This window comes from Scatophagus argus, chromosome 19 (assembly GCF_020382885.2).
Source record: "Scatophagus argus isolate fScaArg1 chromosome 19, fScaArg1.pri, whole genome shotgun sequence".
NCBI classification, from domain to species: Eukaryota; Metazoa; Chordata; class Actinopteri; family Scatophagidae; genus Scatophagus; species Scatophagus argus.
Window position 1 is genome coordinate 16,426,365 of NC_058511.1, and position 16,761 is coordinate 16,443,125.

Sequence of the window (16,761 nt, forward strand, 5' to 3'; positions counted from 1 at the left end):
AGTCGAGCAGATGAATATAAAGTCATTTGGGTCAGAACTGCTCTGGGTTTGGGTCTGAAGTTTGACCCTTTTTTTTTTTTATCTTTTCTACCTCTTCTCATCCATCTAACAAGAAAACAAGAAGAGGAAGAGGGAGTCAGAGAGCAGGTGCAGTGAATGAGCAGTCGACCTTAACCTCTGCTGAAATGTATGCACACAGAGAAGTGAAAATACAAGAAATAACTTAGAAGAATAAGCATTGTTAGAGGTAATTGAACAATAACAAGGTTAATGTGGATGGATTTTTGCCTTCAAGAAAATATAAATGACTTATGGGCGGTTTCTGTGTTTGTGTTGGCACACTGACCCCCACAACCTCACTCAACCCAACTTACTGAACTAACAACTTCTTTTTCCTCTTCTGTCCATCCCTCTGACAGCATTGGGTGGAAAAGGAGGAGGAGGAGATGGAGGGAGCATCAGGTAATATGCCACAGAGTGGGATACTGTGGCCAGCGATCACAGGGATAGGGAAATGTTCCATTAAAATTCTTTTTCATTGTTAGTTGTGTAACTCTTCCAGTGTCACTATTAACAATATTTATTTGTCACATCATTTGTATTAACTGAAGAAAACATTAAATTAATTTTCGATATAGGTCAGGGTTTGATAGGGAACAGACATCTGAACAATAATAACTATATTTGGATGGAACATTCACGATAATCCAACCCACCCTAGTTTATAACTCATGGAAGGTCCGGGTTGCCGCTGAGGAGCTCACAAGAGATAGATTAAAAGCAAAATGGTCACAACTGATGCTGCAGAGGCGGAGATATCCTGACGTTCTGTTCATTTGGGTCAGGCTCCATAAATGATGACATTATTAGAGTTATTTTCTTAGATTTGACCCAGCACACCAGAAGGCATTACACAACTACACGAGCTGAGCACTAAGGATTCAAGGAACTTTGTTGTCATACCAGCTCACATTCACATGTTTATGGTACAATTAGGACTCAGGTCCCGGGTAGAATATAAAAATATAAAAATACGAGATGAAAAGTTGAATAAAATAGAAATATAAGCAAAATAAAAATAGAATATAAAAAGAATATAAAACATTTAAATAAAGAAGCCGGTTTTAGCATATTGCAACATAAATATGCATGCGCAAGTGTGTGCAAGTATGAGGTAGTCCAGGACCAAGAAGAATTAGGTTTGGGGGAGTGTCCTTTTAATTAAATAAATAAATAAAACATTACCAAGAAAAAGAAAACAACAAGGTTGACAAAAATTCAAAGTTGTTGAAATTTATGGTAGCCTACCTTCAATGCAGAGTCGCAGTTTTTTTGCTTAAGTTTTATACAATTGTTAACTTTTCTGTTAGATCTATCAGTATGGACAGATATAAAATAAAAGTGTTCGGAAAAAATTATTATTAAAAAAAATATTTATTTTTTCCCTAAGACACTAGTTCAACAACATGTTTACAAATATAAGCAGCCTACCTGGTACGAGGAACATCATCCCTGTATTAATTGGTAGGTTCATTTCTAAAATACATTATGCAGTGTGTTTACTTATTTCCGAACCTGTATGAATTATATGAATAAAGATAAGCTGAGCAATATTATGGGTGTTATTTGCGTGGAACATTTTTCCTCCATATTTTGTCCCACTTGCAACGCTTTCTGTGGATTTGATTTTGTTATTACGGCAGTGACAGATGGTCGGCGGGCTATATTGCCAAGCTGCGTTGCTCTCTGGGTAATTACGGTAAGGGACGTCATTCTCCTCCCCCACACCGCAGGCTCAGCACAGCTCTTCTGCCGGTGCGAGATTGGTCGAAGAGTGTGGGTGCCATTTGGCGTAGATTTAAGCTACAACCGTTAACAAAGGGCGACCATTTATTTATTTATCGTCGTATTTGTGAATTTTATTTCGTAATTTTGCCGTCACGCGTTCACAATGAGCTCCATTAACGTTAAAAAGCTGAAAGTTAACGAGCTGAAGGACGAGCTGAAAAAGCGTAATCTTTCGGACAAGGGGCTGAAGGCCGAGCTGATGGACCGCCTGCAGGCCGCGCTGGACGAGGAGGCCTTTGCCTCTCCGGTGGACCGGGAAGCTGCGGCGGAAGAGGGTTTCGACCAGGCCGTCGATCAGGAGGGAATGGGGGAGGAAGAAGAAGGCGATGGCCCGATAGAAGAAAGCATGGAGGCCAACGAGAACGAGGACGAGGAAGAAGAGCCTGAAAATGGGGGCGACGGTGATGGCGTTGCCGAGGACGAAGAAATGGGTGAGGGTGAAGAGGACGAGGACGAGATGGATCCAATGCTCAAGGGAGATGTGGACGACATGGAAAAAATCGACACCGAGGATGGTGAGCCCGTGGACCAGGCTGCTGAGGGTGAGTCGACGGGATTGGGTTTGAAATTGTGACTGGCTGGATGGACTGTGGCTGGGTGTGGGTTTTTTTTGCTATAGCGTTAGCGCTAATGCTACCGCGGGAGGGAGCCGGCTGGGAATAGCCAAATTTGAATGCGTAACCATTCAGCAGAGTCCATGTTGAGCTAGATAGCGTGACCTCACTAGACTAGCAAGCGTTAGCCCGTCAGCTAATTTTAGCATCGGTCACCCACTTGGTTAATAATTTTGTAACGTGAAGAAGTCCAGCTCAAACTACAAACGATAATTTATGCGTCCTTACATCCTTATTACACGTTGCTCGGTACAATTGCTAAGTGAGGGAAGTGAAACATAAGATTAATTTCAGTCTGCATTTTGTTTTGTTAGCGCGTTAGCTTGCAAGCTAACGTCACTTTCTTTGTGTCTGTGGTGCGATGCTAACTAGTTGATCAGCCTGTTAGCTAGTTCAGAGGTTCCCATATTAACGACGCTTCACTACGAATGGGTGGTAGAGTGACACTACGCTAAACAAGCAGGCTTTTTTCTAACATTGCACTTTAAAACACTATAGCAACGCGTGTGAAATGTTAAAAATATTTTACAGCTGCGGTATAGGTTGCCTTAGTTCCGCTTCTGTCCTGTTAATTACCCTACGCAAAGAAGAGACAATTGCGCCGTTGCATCGGTAAAATAAATTATACTCCAATTTTGATTTCTGTGAGGAATGCCTAGACTTAATGTTTCCGTATACGACTGTATATTAGTCCAAATACATTTGGTTTAGAAGCTGGGAACACCTGAACTAGCTGATTTAAAGCTGTGTGGAAGATGGGGCAGTCGTTGAACTGCTTGACTAGCACTTGTTTAGATTGTAATTTACGCGGTATGAATAGAAATTGTCATCTTGTTGGAACAAACAAAGAAAACGTGAGTTTAAAACGAACAGCCATCTGGGTAAATCGGGGTAGGATATGGGGGAGGGGGGGTCAGTACAGGTCTATGTAGGTTTCCCAATTTTCCCTGCATGATGCATTTGTCCCAGACCACAGTAAACTTGTCCTCTTAATGGAAACTTATATCTGAAGCTTACTGTAAACAGTATACTCAAGGCCCTTTATTTCAGGGTTAATGTCCCTGTGCAGAGACTTATTTTTCAAGCCCCATCAAACGGTGTTCATAATGTTCATTGGGACCAGCTTACATTGTAATTGCTATCTGGTCATTAGGGCTGTTACAATTTATGCACTATGATGACTGTGTTGTTTAAGTGTAACCATGAGGTGTTACCTCTTAATTATCTTAATATTGATGATTATGGTCGACAATGTAACTAATGAACGGGCTTTGTGGGCCAGAACCCCACTGCCAGTCCGACCTCTTTCTCACATAAAAAGGAGCACCTCATTCTATATCTTTGTTCTATTTTCAAAGGGGATGCGGACAAAGACACGAATGCTGATCAGAAGAATAAGAAGGGTGTTAAGAGACGCCGGGAGGAACATGGAAGGGGCTACTTTGAATTTATTGAAGAAAACAAATACAGCTGGTAAGGATGGGACAGAGCAAAAATGGCCTTCAGCATCCCTGAAGCGCCATCTATAGCTTTGTTGAATTGTATTGGCTTTAAGTGCCAATGCACATATACCTAGCAAGAGGAAAACCCTCATTTTCAAGTATTATACTTTCATTAATAACCTTACTTTCACACACATGTTTTGAGGGTCATCCTTGACTACCTAAAGAACCTTACCATTTACCTGTGTCTTTATTGAACTGCATTCTGTAGCAGAAGTGCAACTATCAAGTCTCTATGAATTTTCACGTCTGTTCCTCATGCTGCTTATTGTTTTGCAAAGGCCATTGTGTCCTCAAGGTGAAACAAGGCTGCTCAAAGAGAACAAACCCAGAGGAAAGTAGCAGATGTGCACTTTTGAATGGAGGGAGGGTGGGGAGGAATAGCTGAGAGGCGCGGGAGGAGGGGTCCAGTGCTGCAGGGTAGCACACAAGGATGTAGCGAAATACCCAAGGTGTTTGCAACGTCCACGGAGGAGCTCGCTATTGACCGTCCCATCGTTTTGCCTCGCAGTGGTCTTTTTTTTTCTTTAGAATTTTGTTTGGTTGTATGATGCCAAAATGCTATTTCTGTCTCATGTATCATGTCTTGTGCGTATGTCACCATGGTGTGTGTGTTTGCAAAGCTCTTTTCTACCCTTGAGCAGGTGGCATCATGCATGGTGTGCGTGGGAGTTTGAGACTGTATGTGTGCATACATGTACCTATTTCTCGGTCAGTGTTTGTTTTCATTTTGCTGTTGACCCATTGTAAGGATTAACTAAGGAAAAATGTGGAATCGCTTTTTGATTCAGCCATTTTTTTTATTATTATTTGTTTAATTTTTTTTTAAAATTATTTTTAAATTGAGAAGATTCTGGGACTCGTCAAACATGTTCAAGGTGCCAGAATTGTTGGAACGTGATACAATTGCTGCCTCTTTAGATGCCTTCACCCCCTCAGTGGACAGCCATTTTTTTGCAAGCATACATGGAAATCCAGTTTTTCCCTTGGTTCCCACGATCATATTTTTCTAGAGCTTTAATCTACCCTATGTAAAGCAGTGGCCCCAATGCACCACCACAGCCATATAGAGCAGCAGCAGCCAGTGTGTGCGCCATGCTGGTTGACTGCGCTGAGTGCATGCACCAACTCAGATGATATGTTCTCCAGAGCCTCCATAAATCTCCATCCAGCAACCATCTGTACAGGACTCAAGGTTGTTTGAGGACAAAAACATTAATGGATGCCTTTGGAGAAGTTGAGACTACTGCAGATGAGAATGGGATGTTGAACTCAAAACTTTTTCTACTAAATACATTCTTACTTAACTGGACTTGGATCATTGCTTCAAGTGGCAAAATGCTTAGGCATCAGTGACAACAACAATTAACAACATTTTGTCTAGTTTCTAAAGCTTTCCAATAAGAGATTTAGATACCTAATCTCAAGCTACAGAGGTGGTAAGTTGCTGTGGCTTTCAGTACATTGTCAGTGCTCAGTTCTAGCAGCTAAGCATGGTGTTCTGCATAGTTACAGTTACACAGAACCGTGAGCTAGTTGTGACCTTTCCATTTAAAATTCCACACATGGGACGTTAAATATAACTGTGCCCGCCATCACTTTGACTGACCTCGCAGCAATTCTGGAGATCCTAAACACTCTGATCTCAAAGGGTCAAGATCTGCTTTAATTTTATCACGTTCACCAATGAATAGCCTTGCATGTTAAGGCTAGCAGAGGTGCTTTCTTTCTGTGTATGTTTCATATTTTAGATTTCACTGGATACTGCAAGGTAAGTGTTTGCTAAGGATCACAATACAGCAGACAATCCAAAAGTTTGGAGGTTTGCTTGCCCAGTTTACTCTCTACTTTATATCGCTTGCACTAGTCTGTCTTTCTACTTCTCTCCCTAAATATTTTTCAGCAAGTGGCACCCAAGACATCTATATGTTCCATGCAGTTACAATAAGATTTGAATCATCTAATTGACTGGTTCATATCTCTCTTCAGGGCCTCATTTAAGTCTCCTGTGCCACCCCTGGAGGAAGAAGATGAGGAACTTGATGACACAAAAGTGTGCCTGGATGCCTGTAAGTGAATTTAATGTGACAGATAACTACACTGAAGTCAAATATTTGTATTTCACGATCCAGAAATGTAATTACAAAGATGATGAGCAACAATAATGTGAATCACACACATATCGGACCTTTTTACATGGATAGATCTTGATGAGTGCTTTTTGTGCTCTAGACAACTGCGACCTGCACTTTAAGGTATCTCGGGACCGTTACAGTGCCTCATCTCTCACAATGGAGAGTTTTGCTTACCTGTGGTCCGGAGGCAGGGCCACATACGGTGTGAACAAAGGCAAAGCCTGCTTTGAGATGAAGGTAAAGTAATGATGCTGACATTTTGTGCACCTGAAAGAATTTAAGAGAATTTTCCTACTACATTTTTGGTTACAGGCTTACTTAAAATAACTTAAAACAACATTTGCAAGCTAGATGTGAAATGGTAGAATGAAGACACACATTGCACTAATGGAAATGATTCCTGGTAGTTTCATGTGTTTTGCTTCATGTCAACAGATAACAGAGAAAATTCCAGTGAAGCATATTAACGGCAAGAACATGGACATTCATGACGTGCAGGTTGGCTGGTCCCTGGCTGCTGGCACCCTGCTCCTTGGTCAGTGTCTATATATATACTCTAGCTCTGCAGTCTTGTCTATATTATACTCTTGGCTGTGACATTCAGGCAATTAGATCAGTGGAAAGATGTGTTGAGTCCAACTGTAACTTTCCATTTATCCTTGGCAGCTTCTCTTCCATTCGTTGCCACAATGTTTTCTACTTGGTCACATCACACCTGCTGTATATTTTTAAATTTTAATTTGCCTTATGTCTGTGATGACTTTGGAGATTATTGGATATCATTACTTCTGATACACAAAATGGTGACAAAGCTGATGCCGCCATTTGCCATGGTTCATTTATGCAGTATAATATAGCTTTCTCAGTACTGTGTACTATTTAGATGGAATTTACAGGGCATTGCATTAATTGGATAAATGTAAGAAAGTGAGCGTTGTATGCAAACTTGGAAAGGGAAAACTGGGCGTATGTTGCAGTCAAGTAAGATTACAATAGAAACTGAGGCTCTTGTGAGTCACTGCAGATGTCGGTCTGTCATAAGAGGTCCCTCTAGTGGCGCATAAGCAGCATGACACGTTCATGTAAAATGGATTCAGTTCTGGCTGCATCATAGTAATGGTGGCTGGCTTACTGCCAACAGATGATTCACACTCCATTACAGAGTCCCAGTAACTGAGATCATTTGTTAATTCAGCAATATTCCCTCGGTCATGTTTTAGCATATTCAGTGAACGTATTGTTTCATTAATGTTCAGGTGAGGAGGAACATTCTTACGCATACTCTGGAAAAGGCAAGAAGACCACCAACTGTGTGACAGAGGACTTTGGAGAAACCTATGAGGAGAATGATGTTATCTGCTGCCTTATTGTAAGACATAAATGCTACTTTTATCACTTCATTGAAGTAGATGAAAACCAAGCCAGTTTTATTTTTTGTGAGAATGACTGGTACATATTTTCTCAATTCAGAATATTTGTCTTTGTCATACAAGGAACAACTTTGCTTTGCTTTTTTTTTTTTTTTGCTTAGGACTTTGAGAGTGAGGACGTGGTGTTGTCCTTCTCTAAGAATGGTGGCGAGCCGGCTGTCGCCTTCCAGGTCAGCAAGGACAGCTTGAATGGCCAGGCCCTTTTTCCACACATCATCTGCCACAATTGCGCTGTGGAGTTTAACTTTGGCCAGATGGAGACTCCTTACTTCCCTCAGCCCCAGGACTACACCTTCCTGCAGCAGATCCCTGTAGATGAGCGAGTCCGTGGGCTCAAGGGGCCTCAGACCAAGGCCGATTGCGAGGTTTGCATGATATTGTGGAGATGATAATACATCGTGGAGATGTTAATAAGTCATGCAGTTTTTTGGGGGGGGAGTTTAATATGACTTCTTTGTTTGCCTTTCATGTTTTGTAGATCATAGTGATGGTTGGCCTGCCAGGTTCCGGGAAAACGACATGGGTGAAGAACCATGTCCAGGAGAACCCTGGGAAGTACTACATCCTTAGCAGTGACACCATTGTGGACAAAATGATGGTCAGTTCTAGTACACCTGTGTGGTTTACTGCTGTCTGTTTTAGTACACTAGAGAAAATGTGGTTATGCTATATGTCTTACAGTCTCTGTCTTACTATTGTATGTATATTTTAAAGTCATATTTTATCCCATCATCTGCCCCAGATAAACAGCCTGAAACGTCAGTCAAAGGACATTACAAAATTGAGCGCCATTTCTCAACGAGCACCACTTTTCTTGGGAAAGTTCATTGAGATTGCTGCCCGCAAGAAGAGGAACTACATCCTGGATCATGTAAGTGTCTGGAACCGAATCTGGTCGCTTGATTACCAAAGTGATAAAAATGTGAAAACATAAAATGTGAAATCAAACATAAGTCACATCATAACTGAGCCTCATTCTCTCCTCCCCTCAGACTAACCTGTCTGCCCCAGGCCAGAAGAGGAAGATGTGCTTGTTTGCAGGCTTCCAGCGCAAAGCCGTTGTTGTCTGCCCCTCTGACGAAGACTACAAGCAGAGAGTTCAGCAGAAGGTAGAGACTGATGGCAAAGAAGTGCCTGAGCATGCCATCCTCAAAATGAAAGGTAAAAAGAAGTACTTGCACCCCCCCCCCACACACACACACACACAAACCTTTTTCCCAGTCAGTTTAAGTTTTTTCATTTTTTTGCACCTTGGTCTGATGATTTTTCCTTTCATCCCAGGCTTCTACTCTCTGCCTGAGGAGGGAGAGAGCTTCGATGAGGTCATCTGTGCCGAGCTGCAGAAGGAAGAGGCTGCCAAGCTCCTCGAACAGTACAAAGAAGAAAGCAAGACCGCTCTGCCGGCGGAGAAGAAACCCAACCAGGGAAGCACAACACCAAAAAGAGGTGGTGGCCTGCGTGGTGGTGGCCGGGGAGGCAAGAACCAGTTTGGCCGTGTTGGTGGACCTGGACAACGAGGCGGCGGCCGTGGAGGCTTCCAGAACAGAGGCAACTTCAGAGGAGGTACAATTAACATTTGAGGATGTAGATAATGCCACTTTATTAGAAATGTTATATTGTAACAACAATTTTAAGAAGTTAAACACATTCACCCTAACTTGTTTCTGATCTCTGTGAAGCTCCAGGCCCTCGCGGCGGCTTCAGCCGTCCACCTCGCGGCTTCCCTCCTCCCCCAGCCTTCAGAGGAGGCTTCCATAACCGTGGAAACTTCAACAGGGGCGGCGGCCCCATTCCCAGCTTGAGTGGATCCCCCAGGGGTGGCCCAATGAGGGGTAACATGGGACCCAGAGGGGGGCCTATGAACAGAGGTGGCCCAATGCACAGAGGGAACATGAACAGAGGAGGTGGAGGCAACATGCATCGTGGGGGAAACAGGGGACATCCTGGCCAGGTGGGTTTGTAGATCTTAGTATCCAGTTCAGAGAGACTTCAAAACAACTGCAGCACTGAAAACCTTTGAAATGTGTTCACATTAACCATGTAGGACACATCTATTCAAGGTCTGATTGTAATAAAGTTCATTTTTGCTAAATATTTTTTGTGTGTTGTATATTCAAGTTTGCATGGCCATCTTCTTGTTTCTCTTCCCCTCCAGTTCCATCAGAGAGGCGGTAACCGTGGCAACTTTGGCAACAAGAATGGCAACTTTGGTAACAACAGGAACAGTAGCAACTTTGGTGGCAACAGGAATGGCATGGACAAGGCCCAGGCCTTCAACCAGAGCTGGCATCAAGGGGTCAGTATACCTGCCATTGAGACTTGGTCTACACACATGACACCAGATTTCATACACTCTTAAACCTTGGTAAATAATAAAACAGTTGCATTGCTATCCTCATTAAAAATAGAGAATGTTTTTCATATTGGATGGAAAAATTGTCATTATGACCCAGTGGGTGTGAAAATGTCATCAAAACAATGTTTTAAGTGCCTGTATGTGACATACTGCTGTTTGGTATGTATAAACACTTACTAGCAGTGCAAAGTGTTTTCCCATAGCCAAGCAGGTTATCGAGTTTTTGATTTGTGAATGAAATCTGTCTTAACATCCACTGTCAGCCTTTTCAGCTATTCTGTCTTGACTCTTTAAAGTTCAAGCTTGTATACCGTGACTTTAAAGATGCTAGAGCATCCTTGAATGCACAAGCGAGGAACCATCTTTAAAGCCCATCCCTGTAACTGCATTATAAAATGAACAAAAGTATTTAATGTCTTGCTATTCTGTGTCCCCTGTGCAGTTCTGGAACCATAAGCTGTGGAACCAGCATTACCAGCCTGGATATTACTAAGACACTTGTTCTAATGGACTGGTGGCCAACACTGAGACCCACCACTAGCCACGGAACATCACTCCACCCCGTGTTTTGATTTTTCTTTTCTTAGAACCCACTTTTAAGAATCTAAATCCCACCGGTTGAAGAGTAAAACCACATGGAGCAGCAACATTCCACATCAGAGAGGAGACCAGGCGCCCTGAGTGTAACTGAAGCTTTATATGTCTGTGTACACATGTATGTGGGTTCAGTCTCATTCAACCATCTGCTAATTTCTTTTGTTGTATATTTCATTCTTTTTTTTTTCTTTTTTTACCACTTTTAGATGACGTGCTTTTAAAGAAAATCATGTTTGTAATATCAGGAACCAGAAACATTTTGCCAGCCTGGCAGATGTTAAAGTTTTTTTTTTCCTTTTCTTCAGGGTTAAGCATTTTATCTGTGCTGTGATTTGTTTTGCTTTTTTTTTTATTATTATTACAAATTGTAAATATTTTTTGCGTAGTTTGTAAGGGAAGTTTAAGGAACATTAATGGAGAGGAACCTTGGCTTATTACATAGGTGATTATATTGTTAGACTGTACATGTCAATATAGTTCACTGTCGAACAGTTAAAGTGAAGCAACAAATGAATTACAGCAAGTTTTTGTCTCTGTTCCCAGTATTAAACCTGTAACCTAAACTACATAGACCTACAATAAACAACTGGCTGACTTTTTTACATTCTTCCTGGCTTATGACTTTTGATTCAGTTCAAAGGTGCGTAAAAGACCTTTGAGTGGGCCATGTCCCAGTTTGCTACTTCAAACAGTGAGGACATCAGCCCCACTACAAGCCCCAGTTTACGCCTCATTAGCTAAGTATTCCCTCCAAGTGGTCCTGTCTTTGATTCATCATTTCCAATTGTTTTAGCTATTCTAATGTACATTGCTTTGAGAAAGTATTTTGGCCAAGCCATTTTAAGGATATAAGTAAGCCATTTGTAGTACTACATACTGCGTTTTAAGTTGTTTTTTTTTTGTTTTTGTTTTTTTTTTCCCCAATTTATTTTTAAAATTAGGCACTGACTACACTTGCTTCAGAGTGTGGTTCCTGGATTGTTTATAAATGATTCCTTTAGTGCAGTAGACTTCTGAAAAACGGCACTGATCCTTTTTTTTTTTTCTTAAATTTATACTGGCACTAGTTTCAATTTTGAACAAATTCCTGATGATTCTCATTCAGCACAAACATGATTGAAAGCAGGCAGGGCTAGTCATTTTTCACCAGCAAACCTAAAGGGCTACACAGCATCTACACATCTTCTATTAACACCACCAAACAGCTCATGAAGACCTCCTCAGACTGATGGGTAATAAAAAAAAAAATACAAAAAAAAAGTAAGTTTTTTTTGTTGTCACTCCAGAGCTCACGTTGGTGACTGTGTGGCCCCAGCAATAAGGCAGCTCCTCATCAATCTGCTTGTACTGAGTCCCACCACAGTGTGCTGGCAGGGGACGCCCAGCTTGTGTTTCAGCAGTAGAACGTCATCAGAGCTGGAGAATAAACCTTTACACTAGATCAGACAAAATGTGGTCTTTTATTTTTTAATCTGCCCATGATGATATTTAATAAACATGTAAATACCTAACCACTAATTGAACCATGCACGATTGTTCATGAATTGACTTTGAGTAATAACTGTATTGTGATTAAGGAATTGTTTGCCCGAGTATTGCTGTGTGATGAGTTGTCGATTATATTTAAATGTCTGGAGAGTTTGTGTCCTCCTGTTTTATTGTACTGGATCCATAAATCTAGTAGAATGCAAGCTTTGAGTTTACACTATAATCTCTAATACAATAGACACTATATTTTTATGTTGCAGGTTGTATATCAGGTCTTTTATGATTAAATCAACAATGCAAAAGCTTTGGGACTTTTTTGAGATTTGTTGTCTTTTCTATCTAACAGATTTTGATATTTGTGTTTAAAAATTTGGGATTGTATTTTCTTTTTTAATTTGTCTCAGACTCAATTAAAGTAACAGAAGCTGGTATACAGTGAGTCTGTGGTTTGTTACTGTGATGTATCAAAAATCAGTCTTCCTCTTTTCCAACATAGATTCAGAGAAGATTTAATGTGAAAACAAAAAAAGACAAAAACAGATCTCTGACGGACCCCATTGAATAGCTTTGGGATGACCGGGAACGTAGATTACGAGCCAGACCTGTTCGTCCAACATCAATGTATGACCTCACAAATGCTCTGCTATATGAATGTGCAAAAATTCCCACAGAAACGCCCCAAAATCTTGCAGAAAGCCTTCTCAGAAGAATGGAAGCTGTTGTAGCTGCAAAGTGGGGGCCAACTGCTGCTATACAGTGTATTTGATGGATCGCTGTGAAATTTGGTTTGAACCTTCATGACCCCCAAGAATGAACTGTAATAGCATTTAGCATCATAATCAGGTTCAAAGGTATTTGATTTATTACCAGATGACCTGCAAAACTAATAATGTTCCCACCAGCCTCAGCTGTACTTTGTGTTTAGGGCTAATAAGAAAATGTTAACATTTTAACACACTAAACTGAGATGCAAGGGGAACATGGTAAGTATACACATGCTAGCTTTCTTATTGTGAGGGTATTAGCATTCTGATGGTTTGCATTCACGGAGTGCTAGCATGGTTGCAGACTCTTGCTAAAGAGTGGCCTCCTCTTTGGAGCTTGCACATAAAGCAGCCAGTGTTGCTGTCTGCACAGTGTCTCTGATCTATCCAGCCTGCAATAATTAGAGTCAGGGTTAAACTTAGAACAGGCAGCTCTGGGCAGTTTACAGCTGTGCAGTTCTGATTGAGTGATTTAACTGAACTCCAGGGGATGTTCAGTGACGTGGAAATGTTCTTACATCCATTTTCTGACTTGTGCTTAATAATCATCTGTTTTCCACTGCTGACAAACCAAAAGCCATACAATCTAGGCACAGATTTATTTATACTACAGATGCAGGTGTATTTATGCTGCAAGTGCAGATGTATTTATACTACAGAAACAGTTGTATTCATGCAACAGATACAAGAGTATTAAGACAACAGATACAAGAGTATCTGCATATATTATATGTGCTACATAATACTACATATACAGGTGTATTCATAGTATGGATACAGATGCATTAATACTGCAGATACAGATGTATTTATACTACAGTATAGGACAAGCCTACTTTTTAAGAAGTATCCATATGTACTGTATATAGGACATTCACACTTTACAGCACTACCTGTGTTCTTTTGGGGCATCCTGGAGCTGCTGGGAATCCACATGCATCTCCAAGACAGACAACTCCTTGTCTTTGACAGGGCAGCATGTTTACCTCCATCAGCAGCATATTAGTGAATGACAAGACCTCCCACTCAGACAGCAAACACTGCATTAGGTATTGGCCCTGATTACCAACGTTTGGCTCGGTCTAAGTCTGATGTAAATATGTGAAGAGCCCATTCTAGCTTAAGGTGAATTGACTTCATGTTTCTCTGTTTGTGGCCATGTAGCTCCTTCCCACTGTAAATAAAGCATCACAAGTAGGTTGGACCATCATTGTTAACAGTGACGTGTAACTAACAGTGTAGCAAATGTTATAAGTCATTAGGCAAATTATTTACTCTGCTCCACAGTTTCCTTTAGTGTAAACAAATAGGTGAAAGAGGAGGAGGAAGCTGTATGTAACTGCATGTGAATGTGATCATGAATGTGAATGGGACCAGACAGCCAGACTCAACAGCGGGGAAGAGGAAGAGCAGAAACTCTTAAGTGAAACAAAATATTTTATTTTCCAAACATAAACTCATCCTTATTATGTACAGCTTGAAAATATAACACATCAGACAGAATTTGAATGACTGCTGCAGATTCAACACAACTCACACAAATTCAAATAAAAAAAGGTATCAAAATTTCCAAAATATATAAAAGTGCTTGTGGAAGGAGGTGGAGTTTAATGGCAGAAGGACTGCCTGTTTTGTGTGAAACTCCCATAAATGTCCATTTAAATAGAAAGTACTACACGTGTTGTTTAAAACCATTAAATACATCAACACCCCAATGAAAACCACTATAATATTCCTATAAAACATCCCAGCAGTCTGTTGATATAGGATTACTATAGCTGTTTTCCATGACTTCATACTATGGAGACATTGTCCATTGTGCAGGCACACCTCTCTACAATCATATTGGGGAATTCAGCCACTTCTATCTCAGTGTAGTCCCCCTTCTTCACCAGGTACATGATGGGTAATGGGGCGCTCTCAGACACCGTGCACCGCCTCTCCCCGTAGCCGAAGTTGCGCTTGGGTTGTTTGCAGCCTCCGGTGCACCTGAAGGCCTGGTAGCCTGCTGGCTCGATGATCCAGTACTGCGTCCAGGTGAGAGCACGGAAGTTGATGAAGTACTGCTCCCTGCAGCAGGTGTCCTTGTTTTGGTTGATGTCGCAGTCGCCGCGGGAACTGAAGAGGAAAGAATCAAGAGAGTTTGATGACTGCTGTCATTATGAGGCCCAGATTTTCTTAGCTACGCCCCTGGCTTGCCCCTATTAACCCAGTGACAATAATTATTGTAATCAAATAAACGGATGTACAAATCACATCTCTTAACCACTAATATGTGAAACTTAATTACATCTGCTTTTTGGACTCTTGTTGTTTTTCAGTGCCAGCCAGTACTTTGTTGCTACATTTCTCCAAACCATGAGAATGAGCAAACTAACGCCCATGTGTCACACCGCTACAAATCTACTAATGAATGCAAATAGTAAAGACGAGAAAATGAGGATATGGGCTAATTGTCACACTGATACAATATCCTGTATATCAAAAGCTCACGCCCTTACCCGTACTCTTCGAGGTTGAGTGTGTAGAGGATGAGCTCGGGCTTTCCCAAGGTGTTGTCCGTCTGCTCCTGGGTGGTAAAGCGCACACTCTTGGCCATCTCTGCCGCGTAGCTGCCAGGTCTCTCGCCCTCGATCCACACCTCCAGGTGCATAGGTGTCTTCTGCTGGGTCTTGGACCAATAGTGCACCGCCTGGGTCACATCAAAGCTCTTCCAGCCGGTCTCGTGAATGGGGATCAACCTATGAGCATGAGAGATAAGGGCGATTAATTAGAAGGATATTTCCTGGAGAATTATTATTAAGGTAACCCACTGAGGGCGTATTGGTGTCGCCGCGTGATCGCTCTAAAACCACTTTCCACACGTCGATATGACAAAATGATGCCTTACCGTGAATCTACCAGCGATGTCCGGTTGGATCCGTTTGGCAGCACCTCCACCCAGTAGATGCTGACCCGGGCGTTATTGACTGGCCGGTGGTTCTTCCTGTCCACCGCGAAGCGTTTGTGGTAGGAAGCCCGCTGGTAGAGCTTCAGTTCCGCCATAGTCACTTCGCTGTTGTCCGGGATCCTCGCCTCCATGTCGAACACCATGCGATGCCGAGTGGTGTCAGAATACACATACTCCCCGGAGATGTCTAAAGCACAAACGTTTCAAGCGTTTTAGACAGTTCTCTTTCTCAACTGGCTAAAATTACTGTCTAATAAAGGCAATTTGATGCGTAAAATATTCTTTACGCAGCAAATGTCACAATTACGCACAGAAATAACTCTTATTTCTACTTGTATGTGTGTCAATGTTATGTTCCTATGACTTCCTGCACATGATGCATTCAATTATGCACATGCATATATATTTAAAGATGGAAACGGTTCTTACCTGCATTACCAGGGATCCCCCTCAGAATGCCCGCCAAGCTGGGCAGAGATCTACGTCTCCTGCTGTGGTGCATCTTCAGCATGGACAGGTACTTATTTCTGATATGCGCCGGGATAACTAGATTTTCCAAATCCCTCTTATGAATTTTAGGAACTTCATCCAAGCCGAGTTTCTGCAGCAGCGCGTCCTTCATATCCTGATGCGTAAAAGCCTTGGCGAGACCGAAGAGAGCGGTGCACAGGACACAAGCGCGGAGGAAATCCATGAGTGGAAAACTATCAGTGTGATAAACAGCAGCACGGTAGCACAAGTCAACCAGAGATAGATGGTGTCCCTCTGACACTCCTCGGGCCCCTTATATTGTTGCGGACCTCCCAGTCGTTCGCACTTTGTCAATGGGGGCAGGGACCCTTATCAGAACAAAGGTGCGACAATACAGCCCCATCCTAAACAGGATATCTAAGTGGCCATACTTCAAACAGCACCAATTAGACTCGAGTGCCATCCGTATTGTGGAGGTGTAATTTTGCCATAGTTCCACTAAAACTATGCTTGATACCAGAATGAGGATCTCAAATCTGCCCTTTATAGTTAACTTAGATCTTGAGTCTCATGATGGTTAAAATGCTTTAGATAAATTGATCAATT

At 41.8% G+C, this 16,761-nt stretch overlaps 2 protein-coding genes across 2 annotated transcripts; one reads left to right on the forward strand and one right to left on the reverse strand.

The window, feature by feature from the left end:
* Positions 1-1,766: 1,766 nt before the first annotated feature.
* Positions 1,767-11,089, forward strand: hnrnpub (heterogeneous nuclear ribonucleoprotein Ub). The gene is made up of 14 exons (XM_046373034.1): positions 1,767-2,390; positions 3,821-3,935; positions 5,954-6,033; positions 6,197-6,336; positions 6,535-6,634; positions 7,356-7,468; positions 7,631-7,894; positions 8,008-8,127; positions 8,272-8,400; positions 8,522-8,690; positions 8,811-9,092; positions 9,209-9,480; positions 9,685-9,825; positions 10,328-11,089. Exons 1-14 carry the CDS (start codon positions 1,952-1,954, stop codon positions 10,376-10,378), a joined length of 2,415 nt encoding a protein of 804 aa, XP_046228990.1. The 5' UTR covers positions 1,767-1,951; the 3' UTR covers positions 10,379-11,089.
* Positions 11,090-14,162: 3,073 nt separating this feature from the next.
* lft1 (lefty1) lies at positions 14,163-16,526 on the reverse strand. Its single transcript, XM_046373325.1, has 4 exons — positions 16,114-16,526; positions 15,625-15,871; positions 15,236-15,475; positions 14,163-14,852 (listed from the first exon to the last, which is right to left on the reverse strand). The coding sequence occupies exons 1-4, from the start codon at positions 16,376-16,378 to the stop codon at positions 14,528-14,530; spliced, it is 1,077 nt and encodes a 358-aa protein (XP_046229281.1). The 5' UTR covers positions 16,379-16,526; the 3' UTR covers positions 14,163-14,527.
* Between the last annotated feature and the right edge of the window lie 235 nt (positions 16,527-16,761).

What these genes read in the sequence shown, in the direction of transcription:
- hnrnpub (XM_046373034.1), top strand. Translation starts at nt 1,952, where the DNA reads ATGAGCTCCATTAACGTTAAAAAGCTGAAAGTTAACGAGCTGAAGGAC. An exon ending in AAGCCTGCTTTGAGATGAAG is followed by an intron (nt 6,337 to 6,534) that starts GTAAAGTAATGA and finishes TCATGTCAACAG; the next exon opens with ATAACAGAGAAAATTCCAGT. An exon ending in ACAGGGGACATCCTGGCCAG is followed by an intron (nt 9,481 to 9,684) that starts GTGGGTTTGTAG and finishes CTTCCCCTCCAG; the next exon opens with TTCCATCAGAGAGGCGGTAA.
- lft1 (XM_046373325.1), bottom strand. Translation starts at nt 16,378, where the DNA reads ATGGATTTCCTCCGCGCTTGTGTCCTGTGCACCGCTCTCTTCGGTCTC. An exon ending in GGGGATCCCTGGTAATGCAG is followed by an intron (nt 15,872 to 16,113) that starts GTAAGAACCGTT and finishes TTTGTGCTTTAG; the next exon opens with ACATCTCCGGGGAGTATGTG. An exon ending in CTCAACCTCGAAGAGTACGG is followed by an intron (nt 14,853 to 15,235) that starts GTAAGGGCGTGA and finishes TTTCCTCTTCAG; the next exon opens with TTCCCGCGGCGACTGCGACA.